This window comes from Rhamphochromis longiceps, linkage group LG2 (assembly GCF_057381845.1).
Source record: "Rhamphochromis longiceps isolate RC_006_pf linkage group LG2, R_longiceps_female_GT1.1, whole genome shotgun sequence".
In the NCBI taxonomy this organism is placed as follows: domain Eukaryota; kingdom Metazoa; phylum Chordata; class Actinopteri; order Cichliformes; family Cichlidae; genus Rhamphochromis; species Rhamphochromis longiceps.
The window spans coordinates 25,924,245-25,942,968 of NC_140558.1; the positions used below are offsets into that span (position 1 = coordinate 25,924,245).

At 42.5% G+C, this 18,724-nt stretch overlaps 1 protein-coding gene across 1 annotated transcript; it reads right to left on the reverse strand.

The window, feature by feature from the left end:
* Window positions 1-3,593: 3,593 nt before the first annotated feature.
* Window positions 3,594-15,550, reverse strand: mtmr7a (myotubularin related protein 7a). Its single transcript, XM_085420166.1, has 14 exons — window positions 15,404-15,550; window positions 14,982-15,104; window positions 14,677-14,839; window positions 14,280-14,437; window positions 14,069-14,197; window positions 12,863-12,997; window positions 10,348-10,480; window positions 8,929-9,038; window positions 7,110-7,235; window positions 6,733-6,782; window positions 6,448-6,648; window positions 6,204-6,338; window positions 5,931-6,057; window positions 3,594-5,043 (listed from the first exon to the last, which is right to left on the reverse strand). Exons 1-14 carry the CDS (start codon window positions 15,425-15,427, stop codon window positions 4,708-4,710), a joined length of 1,950 nt encoding a protein of 649 aa, XP_085276292.1. The 5' UTR covers window positions 15,428-15,550; the 3' UTR covers window positions 3,594-4,707.
* Window positions 15,551-18,724: the final 3,174 nt, after the last annotated feature.

An 18,724-nucleotide genomic window follows, 5' to 3' on the forward strand; every position in this document is an offset into this window, starting at 1 on the left:
CCTCAGACTGCCCACAACAAAAGGCCACCCTGGAATGTGCAGTTTTTTGCGCTATTGGGGGTCTGGGGACCCAGAACCGGTCAGTATCTGGTGTGACCACCATTTGCCTCATGCAGTGCAACACATCGTCGCATGGAGTCTATCAGATTGTCAATTGTGGCCTGTGGAATGTTGGTCCACTCCACTTCAATGGCTGTGCGAGGTTGTTGGATATTCGTGGGAACTGGTACACGCTGTCGTATACGCCGGTCAAGCACATCCCGAACATGCTCAATGGGTGACATGTCCGGTGAGTATGCTGGCCATGCAAGAACTGGGACATTCTCAGCTGCCATCTGCCCTGAACAATGTGAACCATGATTCATCCGTGAAGCGCACACTTCTCCAACGTGCCAGACGCCATCGAATGTGAGCATTTGCCCACACAAGTCTGTTACGGCGACGAGCTGGAGTCAGGTCAAGACCCCGATGAGGACGACGGGCATGCAGTTGAGCGTCCCTGAGACGGTTTCTGACAGTTTGTGCAGAAATTGTTTGGTTGTGCAAACCAATTGTTCCAGCAGCTGTCTGGGTGGCTGGTCTCAGACGATCTTGGAGGTGAACCTGCTGGATGTGGAGGTCCTGGGCTGGTGTGGTTACACGAGGTCTGCGGTTGTGAGGCCGGTTGGATGTGCTGCCATATTCTCTGAAACGCCTGTGGAGACGGCTTATGGTTGAGAAATGAACATTCAATGCACGGGCGACAGATCTGGTTGACATTCCTGCTGTCAGCATGCCAATTGCACGCTCCCTCATTGCTTGTGGCATCTGTGGCATTTTGCTGTGAGACAAAACTGCACATTCCAGGGTGGCCTTTTGTTGTGGGCAGTCTGAGGTACACCTGTGCACTACTCATGATGTCAGATCAGCATCCTGATGTGGCACACCTGTGAGGTGGGATGGATTATCTCAATATAGCAGATGTGCCCACTACCACACATTTGGACTGATTTGTGACCACTGTTTGGGAGGGATGGTTATATTGTGTATCTGGAATGAATTTTAGGTCTCTACGTCCATCCCATGGGGAATGGGAGCAGTAACAAAGGTGTTGCGTTTATATTTTTGTTGAGTGTATATATATATATATATATATATATATATATATATATATATATATATATATATATATATATATATATATATATATATATAAACATGTTTTTTAAATAATTGCATTTATAGTATTTATATATTGCATAATATATATGCAATTCAGTGGGCTACATACTGAACTTAGGGGATAGAAACAAAGCCTCGATCCTATCATGTTAGTATTAATCTGATACCAGCACCAGCGCTGATATAGATACTATCAGTATTTGGATTGATCTGCCCACCTCTACTATTCCCTTTCCTTTTATAAATCATGTAAACAAATATGCATTACTATTCCTATTATAATTTCTTAAAACCTTCTTTGTGCAACATCTCTAAAGTTAGAAATATCCTGTCTCAGAGTGACGCTGAAAAACTAGTTCATGCATTTATTACTTCCAGGCTGGACTACTGCAATTCATTATTATCAGGATGTCCAAAAAACTCCCTGAAAAGCCTTCAGCTAATCTAAAATGCTGCAGCAAGAGTACTGACAGGGACTAGAAAGAGAGAGCATATTTCTCCTGTTTTGGCTTCCCTTCATTGGCTTCCTGTTAAATCCAGAATTGAATTCAAAATCCTGCTCCTCACATACAAGGTCTTAAATAATCAGGCCCCATCTTATCTTAATGACCTTGTAGTGCCATATCACCCTATTAGAGCACTTCACTCTCGCTCTACAGGCCTACTTGTTGTTCCTAGAGTATTTAAAAGTAGAATGGGAGGGAGAGCCTTCAGTTTTCAGGCCCCTCTTCTGTGGAACCAGATTCCAGTTTGGATTCGGGAGTCAGACACTATCTCTACTTTCAAGATTAGGCTTAAAACTTTCCTTTTTGCTAAAGCATATAGTTAGGGCTGGACCAGGTGACCCTGAATCCTCCCTTAGTGATGCTGTAATAGACGTAGGCTGCCGGGGGATTCCCATGATGCATTGAGTTTTTCCTTTCCAGTCACCTTTCTCACTCACTATGTATTAATAGACTTCTCTGCATTGAATCATATCTGTTATTAACCTCTGTCTCTCTTCCACAGCATGTCTTTATCCTGTCTTCCTTCTCTCACCCCAACCGGTCGCAGCAGATGGCCCCGCCCCTCCCTGAGCCTGGTTCTGCCGGAGGTTTCTTCCTGTTAAAAGGGAGTTTTTCCTTCCCACTGTCGCCAAAGTGCTTGCTCATAGGGGGTCATATGATTGTTGGGTTTTTCTCTGTATCTATGAAGCGCCTTGAGGTGACTTTTGTTGTGATTTGGCGCTATATAAATAAAATTGAATTGAATTTGTTTTGCTTTGTTTAAGCATAAAAAGATAATGATAATTAGGAAAACGCCAGAACAAAACTGGAAGCTATCTAAGACTAAAAAATAGATACATAAACATATAAACAGTCCTAAGCCTGCAGTGTGAATCAAATCTGTCTCTTTTAGTAATTAAAATTACTTATGTCCTTCCTTCACTTTATATGTCAACCATTTGTCCCAGTCTTTTAAAACGTGCTCTTTTCATGCTCAGTCTGTAGTTTCAGTTTTTCCAGCAGTAGGATCTCCTCAACAACAGTCAACCGCAGTCTTTACCTCCTGTCTTCAGGAGTTGTTGTTGTTTAAAAAAAAAAACAACAACTAAAAACTCATGTTTTTGGAATTGTGTTGGGTTAACTTTTTGTCTGTTTTTTTAAATGCCCCGGTATTTTTTGTGAAGCACTTTGTGATCTTTGTCTTGAAAGGTGCTATATAAATAAAATTTGACTTACTTTACTTACTTAGCCAACTGTCTGTTCAGTTTTTAGTAGAGGTTTGGTTTAATCTGTACATTTTGTAAAGACTACAATGATAAACCAAAAACTCACACCCATAATAAAACAGCTGAATGAGCCATGGAGCAGGACTGCTGGTGGTGGCAGCGCTTTGGGGTCTGGCTCCCCGCCAGCACAGCTGTGCAGCAACAACAAGGACATTGAAGTCTTCATCATTCATCCCTAAAATGAGGGGCAGTCTTTGCTGCCATTTACTTTACCTGCCTGATGATGTAATGCAAATCTGTTTTATGGTGATTAAGTCCAAATATCAAATAAATTGTTTTCAGATGAAGGATTTGAGCCTTACTGCTTTGTGTAAATAATGTCAGACTGTGCATTTATGAGGCAGCTGCTCGAGTATCTGACTAGAGAAACAAAATTAGATCAGGAGAACGGGTGACCTGAATACACAAATGGCACAATAACAGCACACTTTAGCAAAGACTCTCATTTTGTGCAGTGGCTGAGTTTACTTACACTGTTCTCCATTTCTGAATGTGATATTGTAATCTGACTCTATTCCCACTTAAATAAAACAAGAAAAAAGTAAGTATATGGCAGAAAACTGACTTAAATTTACATAAGATTGCCTTTCGAGCACTTTTGCAAACTTATCGTGATCCAACTGAACAAATGAGAGCAGCATCAGAACGCTTTAAGGCTTTTTTCTGGTATTTTTTTTAATACAAGGACAGAATTTGGTATGACTCAGACATTTTAGACACTGAAAAAACAACAACAAAACAAACATTTAAAGCGAGGTCAGAGGAGACAAAAATAGGTTATAGTACAAAAATATTTTCACATGCTTTGCCCAGTAATCTTTGCACTGTTCTTTAGCAGGAGTTCACCAAAACAATAATGGGTACTGCACTACTATAGCAAGCAGCTTTACTGCCAGTTGGACAGCTGAGATAACACAAACACTAAAGGAGTCTCTGTTGGTCATCTGCTGCCCTAAGCAGCACCATGTTTGTGTGTTCAGTCCGGTAGTTCAGTCATGCACTGATGTCGAAACACGCTGTACAGACGTTTATTAAATCACTTTGTCTTTTCAAAAGCTTCCTTTTACGTCCCTTGGCAGTAAAACCCCGTGAAATCCTATAATATGCTGAAATATTCAGGAGTGGACCGCAAGGTGCTGAAAACAAACCACTGACCGCTGGTTATTAGAGTGTAATGACTCCCAGCCCCAGCTGAGGTCACTGTGGCCTGCAGAGTGAGTTCACCTCAGTCATAAATATAGTCCTTTGGGGTTGAAGTGCTGCTACATTTGGGCATATCAGAATCACTGCCACTCTTTCAGCATTAAATGTTAACTAATACCATGTATTACTGGCCTATGTTCAGAGCACACGTCATGTCATTTTACACTGTTAAGGTGTTTACATTGTAAAGCCAAATATCTACTGAATAGAAGCACTTACATGGCTTATCATTAGAAATACAGTAAACTGCAGAGAGTCAGTCTTGCTCCTACTTTCTGTTGAATATGGATTAAAATGTCCAAAAATGTAAGCTTTCTTTGGACTCTTTAACTGAGACAAGGTTAAATGCAGTCTGCTACAGGAAACAACTATGAACACGAAGGAATGCAGGAACATGGAAAGTCCACCATGCATGCAAACAAAAGTGTAAGCAAATCGTGCAACCCCAATAAAACCCGCACTGAAATTGGCCAATAGTCGGGTCACACGATCAACATAATGGTAGTGTTTGTTCAGTGTCGCTCAGGTGACGTCTGGCTAGCATTGCGCCTCCCAGCCAATGCTACACGTCCTCAGGCAGCCGAGTAGGCTGCCTCATCGGAGTCCGGATCCCTGGTGCTGTCCTCGCTGAGAGGTGAACGGCAGCTCAGGTCCGCGATCCCAGACTCCTGGTCGCTGCCGTTGGAGAAGCTGGCGTCAGATATTTGGTTCGTGCTCTTTGGCAGGAGGATGCTGTCTGGTCCTTTAGGCTGACAGGGGCTGCCGGTGATGAAGCCGCCGGTGTAGTCCTGAGGAGTGTTGGCTAGACCGAGGTTGTTACCAGGAGCCCAAACCGTGGGGCTCTTATCAAAGGCGGCTGCTTTGCAGGAATCACTGCACTCCTGCTCCTGCTCCAGCTCAGAAATCTTCTATTGATAATGTAAGAAATGAAGACAACAGTCATTTTCTATAATCACAAAAACATCCAGGTGGAATTTTCTTTTTTTCCTTTGACTTGTAGTATGAATGCACGGTGATCAGCCACAATATTAAAATCACCTCCCTAATATAGTGCAGCCCCTCCCCCGTGCTGTCAAAACAGTTGCGACCCATCCAGAGACAGGCTCCAGAACCTTTTGCATCACATTAGCATGGAATAATATTTATGTCAGAAGTTATAAAAAGGCTCCAAAACTTTTCCTAGAATATCCGATTTGAAAGATTTCTTCAGCTTTAAAGTAATCCTGTGCCAGTTTTTAGTATATCCTCGCACGCGTGATGGCTTCTTTGTGCACAGGTTGTTAAATTTACTCACAAGGAATTACGTTTTTTTCAGCATGCTGCACATACTGGAGAATTTGGGAAGGTCTGGGGAATTTGCTGAGCTGCATTATCCTGCTGGAAGAGGGAATATAACTGCCATGTTGGGGTGAATGTGACATGCAGCGAAGTTTAGGTCACTGGTTGCCAAAGTAACCAGTGACCTTTGAGCATCACGCCACCTCAGCTAGTTTGTCTTCCTCCCACGGGTCACGCTGATGTTATCTCCTTCTCAGGTAAACAAAAGATATGTCAGTGTAAAAGAAAAAATGTGATCAGACAAGTCCTCCTTCTTTCATTACTTTGCACATGCATACCACAGTTTGTAGGACCACAGGAATCAACATGGGAATTCTGACTACTCTGCTGCTACATAGCAAGCTCCAAAACATTGTTTTATTATAGCCAGCATCAGGTTTTCAGCAATTTCTGTTACACCTATGGCCTTTTTTAAATGGCTTTAAGCTTGTGGCAGATCAGCATAGCCCTGTCCTACCTGTGTGTGTGAAGAAAGCTGCTCCTCCAGCTGCTGTGTCTCCTCCTGGATGGCCCGTAGATAATCCTCTACGGACTGCCGAGGATGCATCCCATGGTCAAAACGGTTGTACAGCCCTTTCCAAAATCTCCATAAAAAAAGAGAAATGCATCAGCAGAATAAAATTTCAATGAATGTCTTTACCTTTCACATAATGATTATCTTCCTGATTAGAGTGCACATACCAGGGTTCAAGTGATGCTGTGTGAGCTGGTGCGGTTGGAGAGAACTTACTTAAAACTGTAGGGGGAAGTTGATGCACGGAGGAGCCCTTGAGTCTGGCTGTGGTTTGGCCTGTACAGGGGGTTGGTGTAGTCTGTACGGTTCGCCCATAGATAACTCCACAAAGAATGAGTCCTCTCATGAACTCTATGTGAAGTCCAAATGGAAGACAGGGAAATAAATATGAGAATAAGGTCAGGGGAAAGACAAAAAGACAATCTTCTCCCAACATGGTGTCTGCAGGTTTAAATCTCACCTCAGCTCTATCCTCTCCCTCTGGTTGTTTCCAATGAAGTTGCCAAACTGGCAGGAGTAGAAGTGATTGTGTATAGTGATTAGAAACCTCTCGTTAAACTCAAAGGCACAGGGGAACTGCTCCATCAGCTGCCACACGCACTCCAGCAACTGATCGATGATGGGAGACACCTCTTTGGGGTCTCCAACCACGTGTTTGCATCTGGAAAAGAGATGCATGGAATGAAATCAGAAGATTTAAACCACATCCAGCAGATGCCATGAAAGTCACGTTTCAGAGGCAGACCTGTGGGAGAACTTGTGTCCAAATGAGACCCAGTCTTTTTCTATGAGAACCTAAATGCAGAAAGAAAAGTGTTAAAACACAAGCAAGATGACTTTGAGTCACGGGAAGAACGACTGAACCTCCACACCCACTTTGTGGGGTAATTTCCCCCCCGACTCCAGGGGGATTTCTCAAAAGTAGGCTTCTGTGTTTTATTTATTTTTCTGGTGTATTTCACATTAGCCAGTAAAGATAGCTTTGGATTAAACAAACAAGCAGCGTGAGCCTAGTATGACCCCCTTTGATGTAAAGCCAGAATGCATTTGGATATATTAACATGATACCACTGAGCTGTAACCCCGCTCTGTATCTTAAATTAAAAAAGCTCCAGTATGTACCATGAATCCTCTGAGGGTCCTGTAGTAGGGGTCCAGCAGCACACAGGCCACTGAACACACCTGAGAAGTACGGTCCCACCCATCTGAACAGTGAATAAGGACGCTGACGCCCTCCTCTGCAACAGCCTACACACACACACACACACACACACACACACACACACACACACACACACACACACACACACACACACACACAAAGACAAATAAAACGTCCAAAATTAGATGTGGTGATTTTCCACTTGTGCACTATACGTACCTCTGCTTTGCACACAGACGCTATTTTACAGCAGCTGTGAGAAGAAAACCAGCCAGTCATCAGATAAGTTTTAATCACAGGAACCCCGTACCCCATACTGACCTTTTACTAATTTTAGCTGTATTACCTCAAACCTGAGAGACGTGTTATTAAAAAAGTACAATCATGATGTTTTAATTAGAAGACCCACACAATTTCTTTAATGACACTCCTTTCTCCCTTGGATAATTTGGAACATTATTAAAAAGCCACAGCAGCGCAGACGGTATCAGTCTGTGTGTGTCTTTCTGTGTACATTTGTGATGGTATCATAACAAAATGTGGTCGAGGAGTAATCTGCTGTAGCTAAAAACACCACAAAGGTGGTTTTGAGGTGCAGACAGTATAAAACATGGAGGAAGTTGTGGATCTGAAGTGTGAAGCCAACACTGAAATGTCTTAAACCTGCATTCTTTATAATGGCCAGCAGGGGGCAACAATGTTGGCTTTCCAAAACACTCGTGGTTGTATAGGAGTCTATGGGAAAACGGTCCTCGGCTTGTTGTCTCGTTGACCCCAGTGAACATCTTCCTGTTAAATTTATAGGTTCAGTAATAAGTTTCAGGTAATATTGAATAAGACATAAAGTTAATTTTATTGACACTGATCATTCGATGGATATGCTTGGTGCCAATCACACGCTGTTAGCCAATGAGCATACAGTTTTGCTGTCAGGCCCATCTCTTAGTTAAAACATGCAAAACAAACCCACTCTGCTCTGAAGTGCTGTACTGTATGTTTGTAAGTTTTCTCCCATACAAACACAACAATGTCGATGAAACTTTTTGCACCATCAAAGACACCTGCGGTAGCACCCAGAAGGCAGAGAAAGATGCTAACCATCGCACAAAATGTTGGACTTCTGGACATGCTAAAGGAAGGTAGACGCTACGGATTATAAGGTGCATTAAGTGAAACAAAACAGTCAGATAAGTCAAACTTTCCTCAACTCATTCTTCTTGCTTCCTCCACTTCTGTACCATTGATTGGATTCTCTCACAGCTGCTCTATTCCCATGTTCTGGACCTGAAAACAGGGTTTGATCTTTGGTTTCATTCTATGATACTGGACTTATTTTTCTACAAAGGTTTGAACTTTGAGAGTGTTTAAACTAGAGAGAAAAGTGTGAAAATGTTCATGCCTGTCTGAGAAAAGTGTATAAATTGTGTAGTGAGGGGTTTTACAGCCTTAAAACATCTATAATAATTGTAAAGAATAAAGTTGGCTACTTTGTGGATTTCACCGGTTATTTTTAAAATGTAACTCCCATGATAAAAGAGGGACCGCTGTACATTGTAATGAGATGATAAATATGATAACCACTTCATCTGTCAGTGGTTGTGGCTCATTCGTGTAAATCTGGGGGAAAGCCTCAAGGGCTTCTCGTATCGTCCCTGCAAAGATGGATGATGTTGGTTTCACACAGACACACAGAAGATACAAAACACAAACAAACCCACACCTAAACCAATATTGAGGGCAACGGTGAGGCAGACAGTGAGGATTAGCCTCCAGACTGACCTTGGCGATGAAGATGCCTGCATCCAAAACAGCTTTGATGTGCTTCAGCCAGCCTGAGCTCTCCAGACCCTCCAGGAAGTCAGACATGGAGGGGGAACGCAGCTCACACACTGTAACCACAACACAGCTGTCTCACTGTCAGGAAACACGGAGCATACCTGATCGCAGGACTTTATTAAAACCTCACAGAACACTGACAGCAGCAGAGACAAGTTTACAGGGAATCTGTGCACGCTGAGACAACATACGGGTCACCCGAGCATATTTTGCTTTTTTAAAGCAGATTCTGTTTATCTTCTCATGTTATTTGTTCCCACTGGCGATGGCTTTGTTCACACCAGCGACAGCCACTTGGGGATGAGCAATATAAAACCACTTCAGTTCACTTATTCAACTGCCATCAATTTGCCCAGACAGTAATGGTTCCCCAGAGGATGAATCCTTTTCATTTTAATGATGCACTAACTTTTCCCTCTAGTGCCAACGGCTGCAGGCTCACTGTGTCGTTTCATTGTAAAATGTATTTAAATTATTTTCCAAACATTTTCCATCGTCAGGTTCACTCACAGGCAGCGTGACACGAACTCAATCGAACTCAGCTGATGAGACTATATTACACTAATGGTCACAAATCACCTTTAGAAAACTGTAACCCTCAGATTACTCACTGAGGTGTGGACAAAGTGGGTTTTATGTTGATACTACATCAGTTTGCTGACCTGTAAGAGCTGATAACAGAGAAGCAGGTGAACGGGTTCATTTTAGCCTCTAAGGTTTTGTAACACTTCGCACAGTGGACTTGCACTAAGAAGAGATGTTTGAGGCTTTGCTGTCAGGCGGGAGGGGGGTCTTCTTAATCTTATTGAAGTGTGCAACCGGGCAGAGAGAGGAAGGCAGAGGGCAGACGTGAAAGGGCAAGGCACTGTCTCCAGCATTTAAAGACTTCCCTTGTGCTGCTAGTGGGCAAAGAGTTATCACAACTGAGAGCAGCTATAACTTTTCAGGCTTGAAATCGCATCATTCTCACGCCCTCTGTCTCTCTTTGGGGGATAATGTCCGGGGTTTTGTCCGCTCCGGGAAACCAAAATAGCTCTGAAATAAAACCCAGATGGATTCAAAGTCTTCCTAGGAGCACCCCTGCACAATACCCAGAAATTCTCCTGTGGGCTCATTTGAGGCTTGATTCCAGCACAGTTCACTCTGCGTGACTGCATATGAAAAAACCCCACGGGGGACCCGCTCTGCTTTAGTAATGTGACGATGCGGCCAATTTAAACAGACAATGCCAGAACATCTGTGTAAAATATGATGTGGTGAAACATTTTTGACAGCTTGAGCTGGTTTTTTTATTTGCTGTCAAGCAAATAAAAACCAGCTCAAGCTGTCATTATAGCTAAATGATAATTACATAGTAATTACCTTCCAGCATTTTCTGCTGGCTGTTCCTCATGACATGGATGTTCTCGATCCCAACAAACTGGAATTTGATGTTGGAGTAGTTGTCTTCGTTTTCATACCCTTTTCCTGCAGCTCGGTTTGCGATCGCATTCAGCTAGAAAAAAAAATTCTGTCAGTTTTTTTATCCAGCTGTCATTCAAGAATCCCGACAATCTGTAATCTCAGAAAGAGGCTGGTTTTACAACTTATAGTAGCAATACTGGACTATAGTAACATAGTGTATCTAAAACTTATTTCCCTCCTCCCATTATACTGTAAAGGAAGAATCAGACTATAGGATCAAGTTGATTAAACTTCTGGGATATTGATCCTGTCAGTTGGGTAGCAGAAGGTACTGTTATTCAATGAATTGACAACAGGTACACTAGAGGGGCAACAATGAGAAAAGCCCCCACATCAGGAATGATTTTACAGATGGGAGCCACAGACATTTTCATTCATTATTTTTTCACAATTTATGCATTTAGTTAGATGCACTGCATCTAACACGAGGAGTCCAACTCTTCCACGATGGCACATCAATCAGATGATTTGCTGTGTCTTGCAGCCAAGTCTGAAGAGCATGAAGGAGATTCCAGAGCTGGACAGGGCCATAGAAGGTCCTTAACCCATCAGCAGGACGAGACATCAGATATCACGAGGAAGGCCAGAGGGCCCGACATCCTTTAGCGGGCTCTGTGCTCACTGTCCAGACCATGGAGCTAAATTGGCATTTGCCATAGAATACCAGAATTGGTAGATATACCACTCACGATAAGAGGATGCTGCAGGTATTAAAGGTGCTGTGCTGTAGTAGTTTGAATCACATCTATCTAATAGACTTTAATTTGTTAATTTAAATGAAGAGTCCTCCTCACACACTAAGGTCAGTTTTGGAGTTCCACAGGGTTCTGTGCTGAGACCAATTCTGTTTCCATTATACATGCTTCCCTTAGGCAGTATCATTAGAGGGCGTAGCATACATTTGCACTGCTATGCAGATGACACAGAACTTTATTTATCAATGAAGCCAGATAACACACACTAATTAGTTATCGGAAGGAATGTCTTCAAGACATAGAGACTTTGATGACCTCTAATTTTCTGCTTCTTTATTTAAGATAAAACTGAGGTTATTGTACTCGGCCCTAAAAATCTTAGAAATATGGTATCAACCAGATGCTTACTCTGAATGGCATTACCTTAGCCTCCAGTAACAATGTGAGGAACCTTGGGAGTCGTTTTTCACCACGATATGTCGCTCAAAATGCATATTAAACAAATAGAGGGCAAATGGAGAGACAATAATAGATCGAGACAAATGTAGGACTGATCCTGTAGATGCAATGTGCAGGTGAGGCTGTGCTTTTGTACATATCATCACGGTCACATTTTAAAATCCTCTGTGTTGGCATAAAGAATAAAGAGTCAATGAAAATATATTTCTTGGGGTAATAACAGATGAGAGACTTAATCGGAGAGCACACGTAAGATATTTTCATTCCAATGTATCAAGAAGCATTGCAATACTAAACAAGGCAAAGCAGGCATTAGACTGTACATCTCCCCATATTACCATACCGTTCGCTGGTTTCCCTTTACTTAAGCTGTTGTGCAGAAGTCTGGAATCAGAGAATTATACAAACTCACTATTCTTACAGTTTGAAATACTGAAATTTGCAGATCTAATGGAATTCCAAATAGCACAATTTCTGTTCAAAGCAAAAAGTAATGAACTACCAGGTGGTTTTGTGAATGTGTGAACTACCAGGAAAAGTTTTTGTGTTTCTGTGTGTGGAGTGAAACTGTGGAATGGTCTGAGTACGGAGTTGAAGCAGTGTCCAAACATAAAGCAGTTCATAGTCTTCCACTTATCCTTGTCAAGGGTTGGAGCCTATCCCAGCTAACATAGGGCGAGAAGCAGGGTACACCCTGGACAGGGCGCCAGGGATAACACAGAGAGACAGTACGTGGAGAGAATCCACGCAAACATGGGGGCAAACATGCAAACTCCACACAGAAAGAGCCCGGCCAGGTGGTGGAATCAAATTCAGGACCCTCTTTTTGTGAGGCAACCGTGCTAATCACTGCGCCACTGTGCTGGCCATGGTTCAAAAAGAGTTATAGAGACGTGATCTTCATAAGATATAAAGAAAGGGAAAATGATGAATTTCAGTGGATGTCTCTGTTTAGGGAGTTGTTATTTCATGCTCATTGGCTTTGCTGTGTAGAGGCAAAGTTATGGTGATCTAGAAGCAAAGCAAACTACTGAGTTCAAACACTTTCAGAGGCCAAATTACATAAAACGCATATGTTGCAGAAACATTGCCATCAATACTGATCATATAACACCTAGCAGAGATCTGGGATGTTTTCAAAGCGTTTGCTGTGAGATCTTCAGCCGGCAGCGCACAGTCTGGAAAAATAAATCCCAGCTGAATATACAGTTGATGCTTTAAACACTTGCAGGCCTTTCCTTTAGATACAAAGGGCTCACCTTAGGCCTGGTATCCACCACATACATGAAGTCACTGCAGGGATTGGACCTCAAGATGGCCTCAAGCATCTGTTCATCCTCCAGGCAGCGAGCGCTGAAACCTGACAGGGGCTGGCTGCTGCGGCAGATGGCAGCCTGCGAGGAAGCAAGAGGAGCTAGGCTTCATACAGGGACTCATCCTCATCAGTTCACAGCATTCAGTGCACACGCACAATAACCAGTCTAATATATGAGAATTAGGACGAGTTGAAATTCACAGTACTTTTCCTTCCCCTGCATGTTCAATTTAAATTATTCAACCACACAGTTTCTCATATCTCCACATTTAATAGCAACATGGGAAATAGCCAGAGATCACTGTGTGGCTCTCCCCTTGGGCACATGAACTAAAGTGGAGCTTTTTGTATGCGCTGAACTCCACAAGCAGGACCCTGAACCCTGGGAAGCTGACCTCACACACATAAAGCACTCCTAAACGTCGAATTATGGATTAATAAAATTAATTATGAGCACTTTGGCTTTTTCTCGTGTCAGATATACGACTTTCACAAATATGAAGCCAAGATCAGGGAGACAGTAACGATTCATGTTGTTATTTAATGACCAAATGGACGTCTGTCTTGCTTTCTTTTTTACAGCCTTGTAACACAAGGCTGTAAAAAAGAAGTTGAAGAAGAGGAACAGTATTTAGCAGGGTCATATCTTACCCCTGCTAAAAAACATTTATTAAGAATGTATTTATTAAGAAGGCAAAATACATTATCAACCATCTTGACCACAATTTGTCAGGAAGTTGCTCTCAGGTCGCCACTATTGCTTTTTTGGGATTAATTAAGATATCTGAATCTGAATACATGACCTCAGACAAATACAGAATCTGGTGCTGTTTCTCTACCGGCCAATCATCATGAAGATGCTGCTTTCACGTGGAAATGGGAAAAGATTTCCTGACAGCAGTGACTCATGTTCATCTTAAGAACAGACCAACTTTTCTCACTTTTGTGGCTAAAACGGTCCAAGTGAAGCATTCAAAACTTATTTTATATACCTGTAAATAATCTCTTACCTCAGCTCCTGCAAAGTTTTTCGTTGTGCAGGACTGGAGATTTTAGCTCTGTTAGCATCACTTCATATCCCTTGTATTACTATGGGGCAGATTGGAAGTGTATGGGAAATAAAAAGAGAAATACTCTGTAATAAACTTACATGATTGTCTTTGCAGTAGTATGACAGGGCAGGAAATCTGCCTCTGCTTCTGAATTTGGAGCTCCCCACTATGACCGGTGGTGTGGCACTCTCGGGTACAAACAGGTCAGCAGGGTAAGTGTCACTCACCTTTAGAAAAAAAGACCAAACAAACCTTTAGGCATAGCTGTCCATATTAGGATGAATGTGCATCTAAGGCCAGCTCAGTGACCTTGTAGTGTTGGTTAACTGGGGAGAGTTTCCACAGAGAGCTTGGGAGTCCCATTCTGCTGTAATCAGCCTTGAGGTCCAAGAAGTCCCATTCCTGTCGTCTCTCCTTCTCATCAACATTTGGCTTATAGGAGAAGCAGTACAGCTCGTCATAACTCTCTGAAAGACAAAACAGGGACTGACAGCTAAAGGCTGATGAGCACAACCTTCAACTTGTTTCAGTCCAAAAGGCCAAAGTGTTGCAAAAGCAGAGGAGATGAAAACTAGACCAAATGAGCAGATATTTACAGGATATTTAGGATATTTACAGTGATACAGAAATGCTGGCATAAAGAAAAAAGAAGATAATCAAAGAGGAATACAGTCCAAGCCTTTGCTGACATAATGACAGAGCTCACCTGGCTGGGAGAGCCGCTGCAGGGACAGATGAATATCGTGGCATTCCTGCTCTTTAGAAATGATAAAATGAAGAACCTGGAAGTTCTTGCAGTGAATAAGCAGAGGACATCCTGAAGGAGTTGCAGCCAGTTTGTCCACACTGCACACCAAACTGTGAAGTACCTGAGCAAAGGTTAAAAAAAACAAATTTACTGAAGTGTGCTTTGGAGGATTGCAAAATGTTAGTCTTGCAGCCTGCTGGTGACGCACGCTTAACATTTTTTTCTCTTCAAACAGACTGCTTATCACGGGCTGTGATCCCTACCCATGTTTCATTGCGCACTCCGGCCTCGCTCTCCACAAAGATGGTGTGTGTGGCAGTCAGGTACAGGGTGCCCACCCTCCTCCTTCTGTGGGAGATTCTGTCAAGCAGCTTGACATTCTCCACCTGGAAGGGGGAGGAGGAAGGACAGCATCAAAACAGCCTCATCCTCTGCACATCTCACGCGTGTTTGACACAGCTGCACATATGTGTGAGATGACAGAGAAACACATCCTCAAAGCAGTGACTTTACTGCCAACGTGGCGAACACAGCAGCACGCGTCCTTTGGATTGAGACAGATGTTTGTCTTATTTATTTGACTTTAGATTTGATCTTAGAGTGCGCATGACGCTTTGCTGCTGGAGCGCCAGTGGCGGTACAGTGCGGAAATGTAGCAAATCACTGCAGCCAGACCCGCGGTTACCTTTGGCAGTCGGATGTGCTCCATCGGCAGCTAAGCTTCCAGCCACGGCTAAACTACCAGCACTAGAATATGTGCACAACAGTGTTATAAAAGGCGTTAAATTGGCTCATAAGGTTGGAGCTGTCCGTCAGTAGCTCTCAGGTTAAGCAGCCATAATATTGCTATTGCCTGAGCTGACTTCAGCGCATGGTCCTAAAGCCCGCTCGGTGTCGTGCTGTTACCGTCACGGTTGTGAACATAGACAGTAGATAAAAGATGGAAACAGCTTTGTGTCTGAAAAGTGAACCCAACACAGACGAGCCCTGAACATCATTCATTTTAGAGGCCAACAGAGGGCGACAACCTCAGTGAATGCTGACCTGATGACTTTAAAAACTCAGGCGCTGGTTTCAGGACATACTGAATAGTCTAAGGAGCTTGGAAAGAAAAGCGTCTGGACTTCCTTAACTTGCTTGAAGCTTCTCATCCAAGAAGCTTCTTGGATGAGCTTCTGGATGAGAGGTGAAACATCTTCAAGCAAGAAGAAGCAGAAGTCCAGAACATTTTCTTTCCAAGCTCTTTGCAAAGCTTGGACTGGATGACTGAGAACTAGAGCTGGGCGATAGAACGATAACGATATGTATCGCGATATAACTTTTTCTCGATAGAAAAATTCAACTATCGTGATAGACCTCGCCGCACTTGTCCTCTTTAAAAAAAAAAAAAAAAAAGAAAAGAACAGCCAATCCAAATTAAGTAGCGCAGAGGCGAACCAATCACAGCCGCAGCGTCACGTCACGTGACTTGTTACGTACAGCACAAGTGCCAAGCCGCACATGTGTATTTGTTTGGGAAGCAGCCAGCCACCGTACCGCCCGGGTAATGGAGGAAATGAGTGTGCCGACTAGAAAAATCAACCGAGCGTGACCGAAGAGAAAACAGATGATGGTTCCAATGCCGGAGAGATTGTCGAACGGAAGAGCCATAGAAGTTCCGTAGTGTGAAGGTATTTCGGCTATTTCAAGTCTGACAAAAAACAGAGTAGCGTGCACTGTACATTGTGCCGAAAGCAAGTCTGGAAATACAATAAACTGGTGCATGCGCTACGTCCACACGTACCCAGGTATTTTTGAAAACGCAGATTTTTCTATGCGTTTGCACCTTTCGTCCACACGTAAACGGCGTTTTTGGTCACTGAAAACGAAGATTTTTAAAAACTCAGTTTTTGCATTTACGTGTGGACTAGAAAAACGGAGAAAACGCAGCGTCAAAGGTGTGCGCATTTTTTGACGTCACACTGTGCGCCACGTTATTGTTTCGGTGAAATGTATTTCTACAATACTGTTACTGTTAATTCTACTCTCTGCAGTGTTTAAATGCTTACATATACACACACACAGTTACTGTCCCTCCACACGTACGACTCGGTTCTGCTTCTATGCCCCAGCTTTGTTTACTTTTTCCCACCGAGGCTTCTAGACTTCTGATTGGCCAACATTTCTGCACGGTTAGGAATCTAGCGCCACCTGCTGCTTTGGCATGTTCATAGCAGCGTTTTCCTTCATTTCTCCCTTTATGTGTGGACGGGATTATTTTTTAAAACGAAAACGGAAAACCTCCGTTTTCAAAAACACCCGTGTACGTGTGGACGTAGCCTCAGTCTCTGACTGGAAGCGCTAATTTGTCATTCGGCTTTTGTCAGACTAAAGTAACTGTTAAAACTAGAGATGGCACGATACCACTTTTTTATGTCCGATACCGATACCGATATCATAAATTTGGATATCTGCCGATACCGATATGAATCCGATATAGTGTTTTTTAACCAACAAAACTGTTTTTTAAAATATCTTGCTGCATTTTGCAAGTCTGCAAGTTCATACTCAAGTTTAAAACAACAACTACACTAAAGCTATTCTGTTATACCTGTATACAAAAAAAATATTTCATAGTTCAGCAATACTGATCAATCTAATAAACTTAAACCTACACCATCCTCCCTATTCTGGTATTTTAAAGAGTACTTAGTGTAAATATTAAGCAACCTAACTAATAGGGTTCCAACTCCCAGCAACAACAAAAATAAATAAATAAAAAATAGGGAACCACCCCTCACGCTCCACCTCATGATGCTTAATCGACGTAATCAACCTTAATTTGATGCAGTGCGAAAAAAAATGCACAGAAATCAATTATTTTTCAAGAAATATTAAATAGATTCAACATCTTTCTTCAACAAAATTGCAGACTGCACAGATGGTACCTTCCCAAAGTAAAGAGTACTATAGCTTACTAGGGTATATATATTAGACTTAATAGTCACTATATACAGTAATTGACTTCTATTCATTTTACATCAAATTAAAACTTTGGGTGTCAGATAATTATTTATTAAAAGCTCGACATTTTAAATGAGAATAAGAAAGAAAAGTATGTCTTTGTGCCCCCTTTTCCCTGTTCATGCCCTATCGGCCCCCCTGGCTAAACTTTGCAAGATCCGCCCCTGCACAGTTACCAGCCGTCAGCTACATAGAAAAAGATCCTCGAGTAGAAAGTAAGATTAAATAAATTCTAACAACAGCTTATCAAGCTTAAACGTTCTGCTGTTGTTCAGCCGCTGGTTTCCTCTTTCTGGTGCAAAGTGGGCCAAAAACAAACAAGAGAGACGGACTCCCGACAGAAAAGCCAATCAGCTGATCATTAAGCAGTTTCATGATTGAAGTAGCAGCCGGAGAGCGAGAGGCAGTCGCTCGTTAAGCTTAACGCAGGAATGCTTTACAAACATTCAGAGATGGACTTACACACTTGCTTTACTTCTCTCGGGGATAACTTTGTCGGAGATGAAATGCCGGGTTGCTAGCGAAGCTCCACATGCTATCCAGACCACCGACAGGTCCCGCATGCCACAGCCGCTCTATCAGTGATGCATACTGCTCCGACGTGCTAACGTTCTGAGGTGAGTTACGGCGTGTTGCAAGTTTTGTGAGGTGCTTTCGTGATATTTAATGGATCGGATTACATTTTTTATTTTTCTCCGATATCCGATCCAGTCATTTAGGTCAGTATCGGACCGATACCGATACGTAATATCGGATCGGTCCATCTCTAGTTAAAACTGTTTGAAAAGCTAAGCTATACAACAAGGAGAGATTGAGAATTTCCTTTTAGTTCTCAGTTTATTTGATATTGACAAAAGTTAGTCTGTTTTGTCTGTTCTTCTGTAAAACAAACTAAGATTTATTTTTAGAATTAATATTTTGTTTCTAAGTGGAATTGACAATTTAGTCTGTTTCGTTTGTTCTATTTTGAAACTTAAACGCTTTAGCGGCTGCCTTTTGTGTA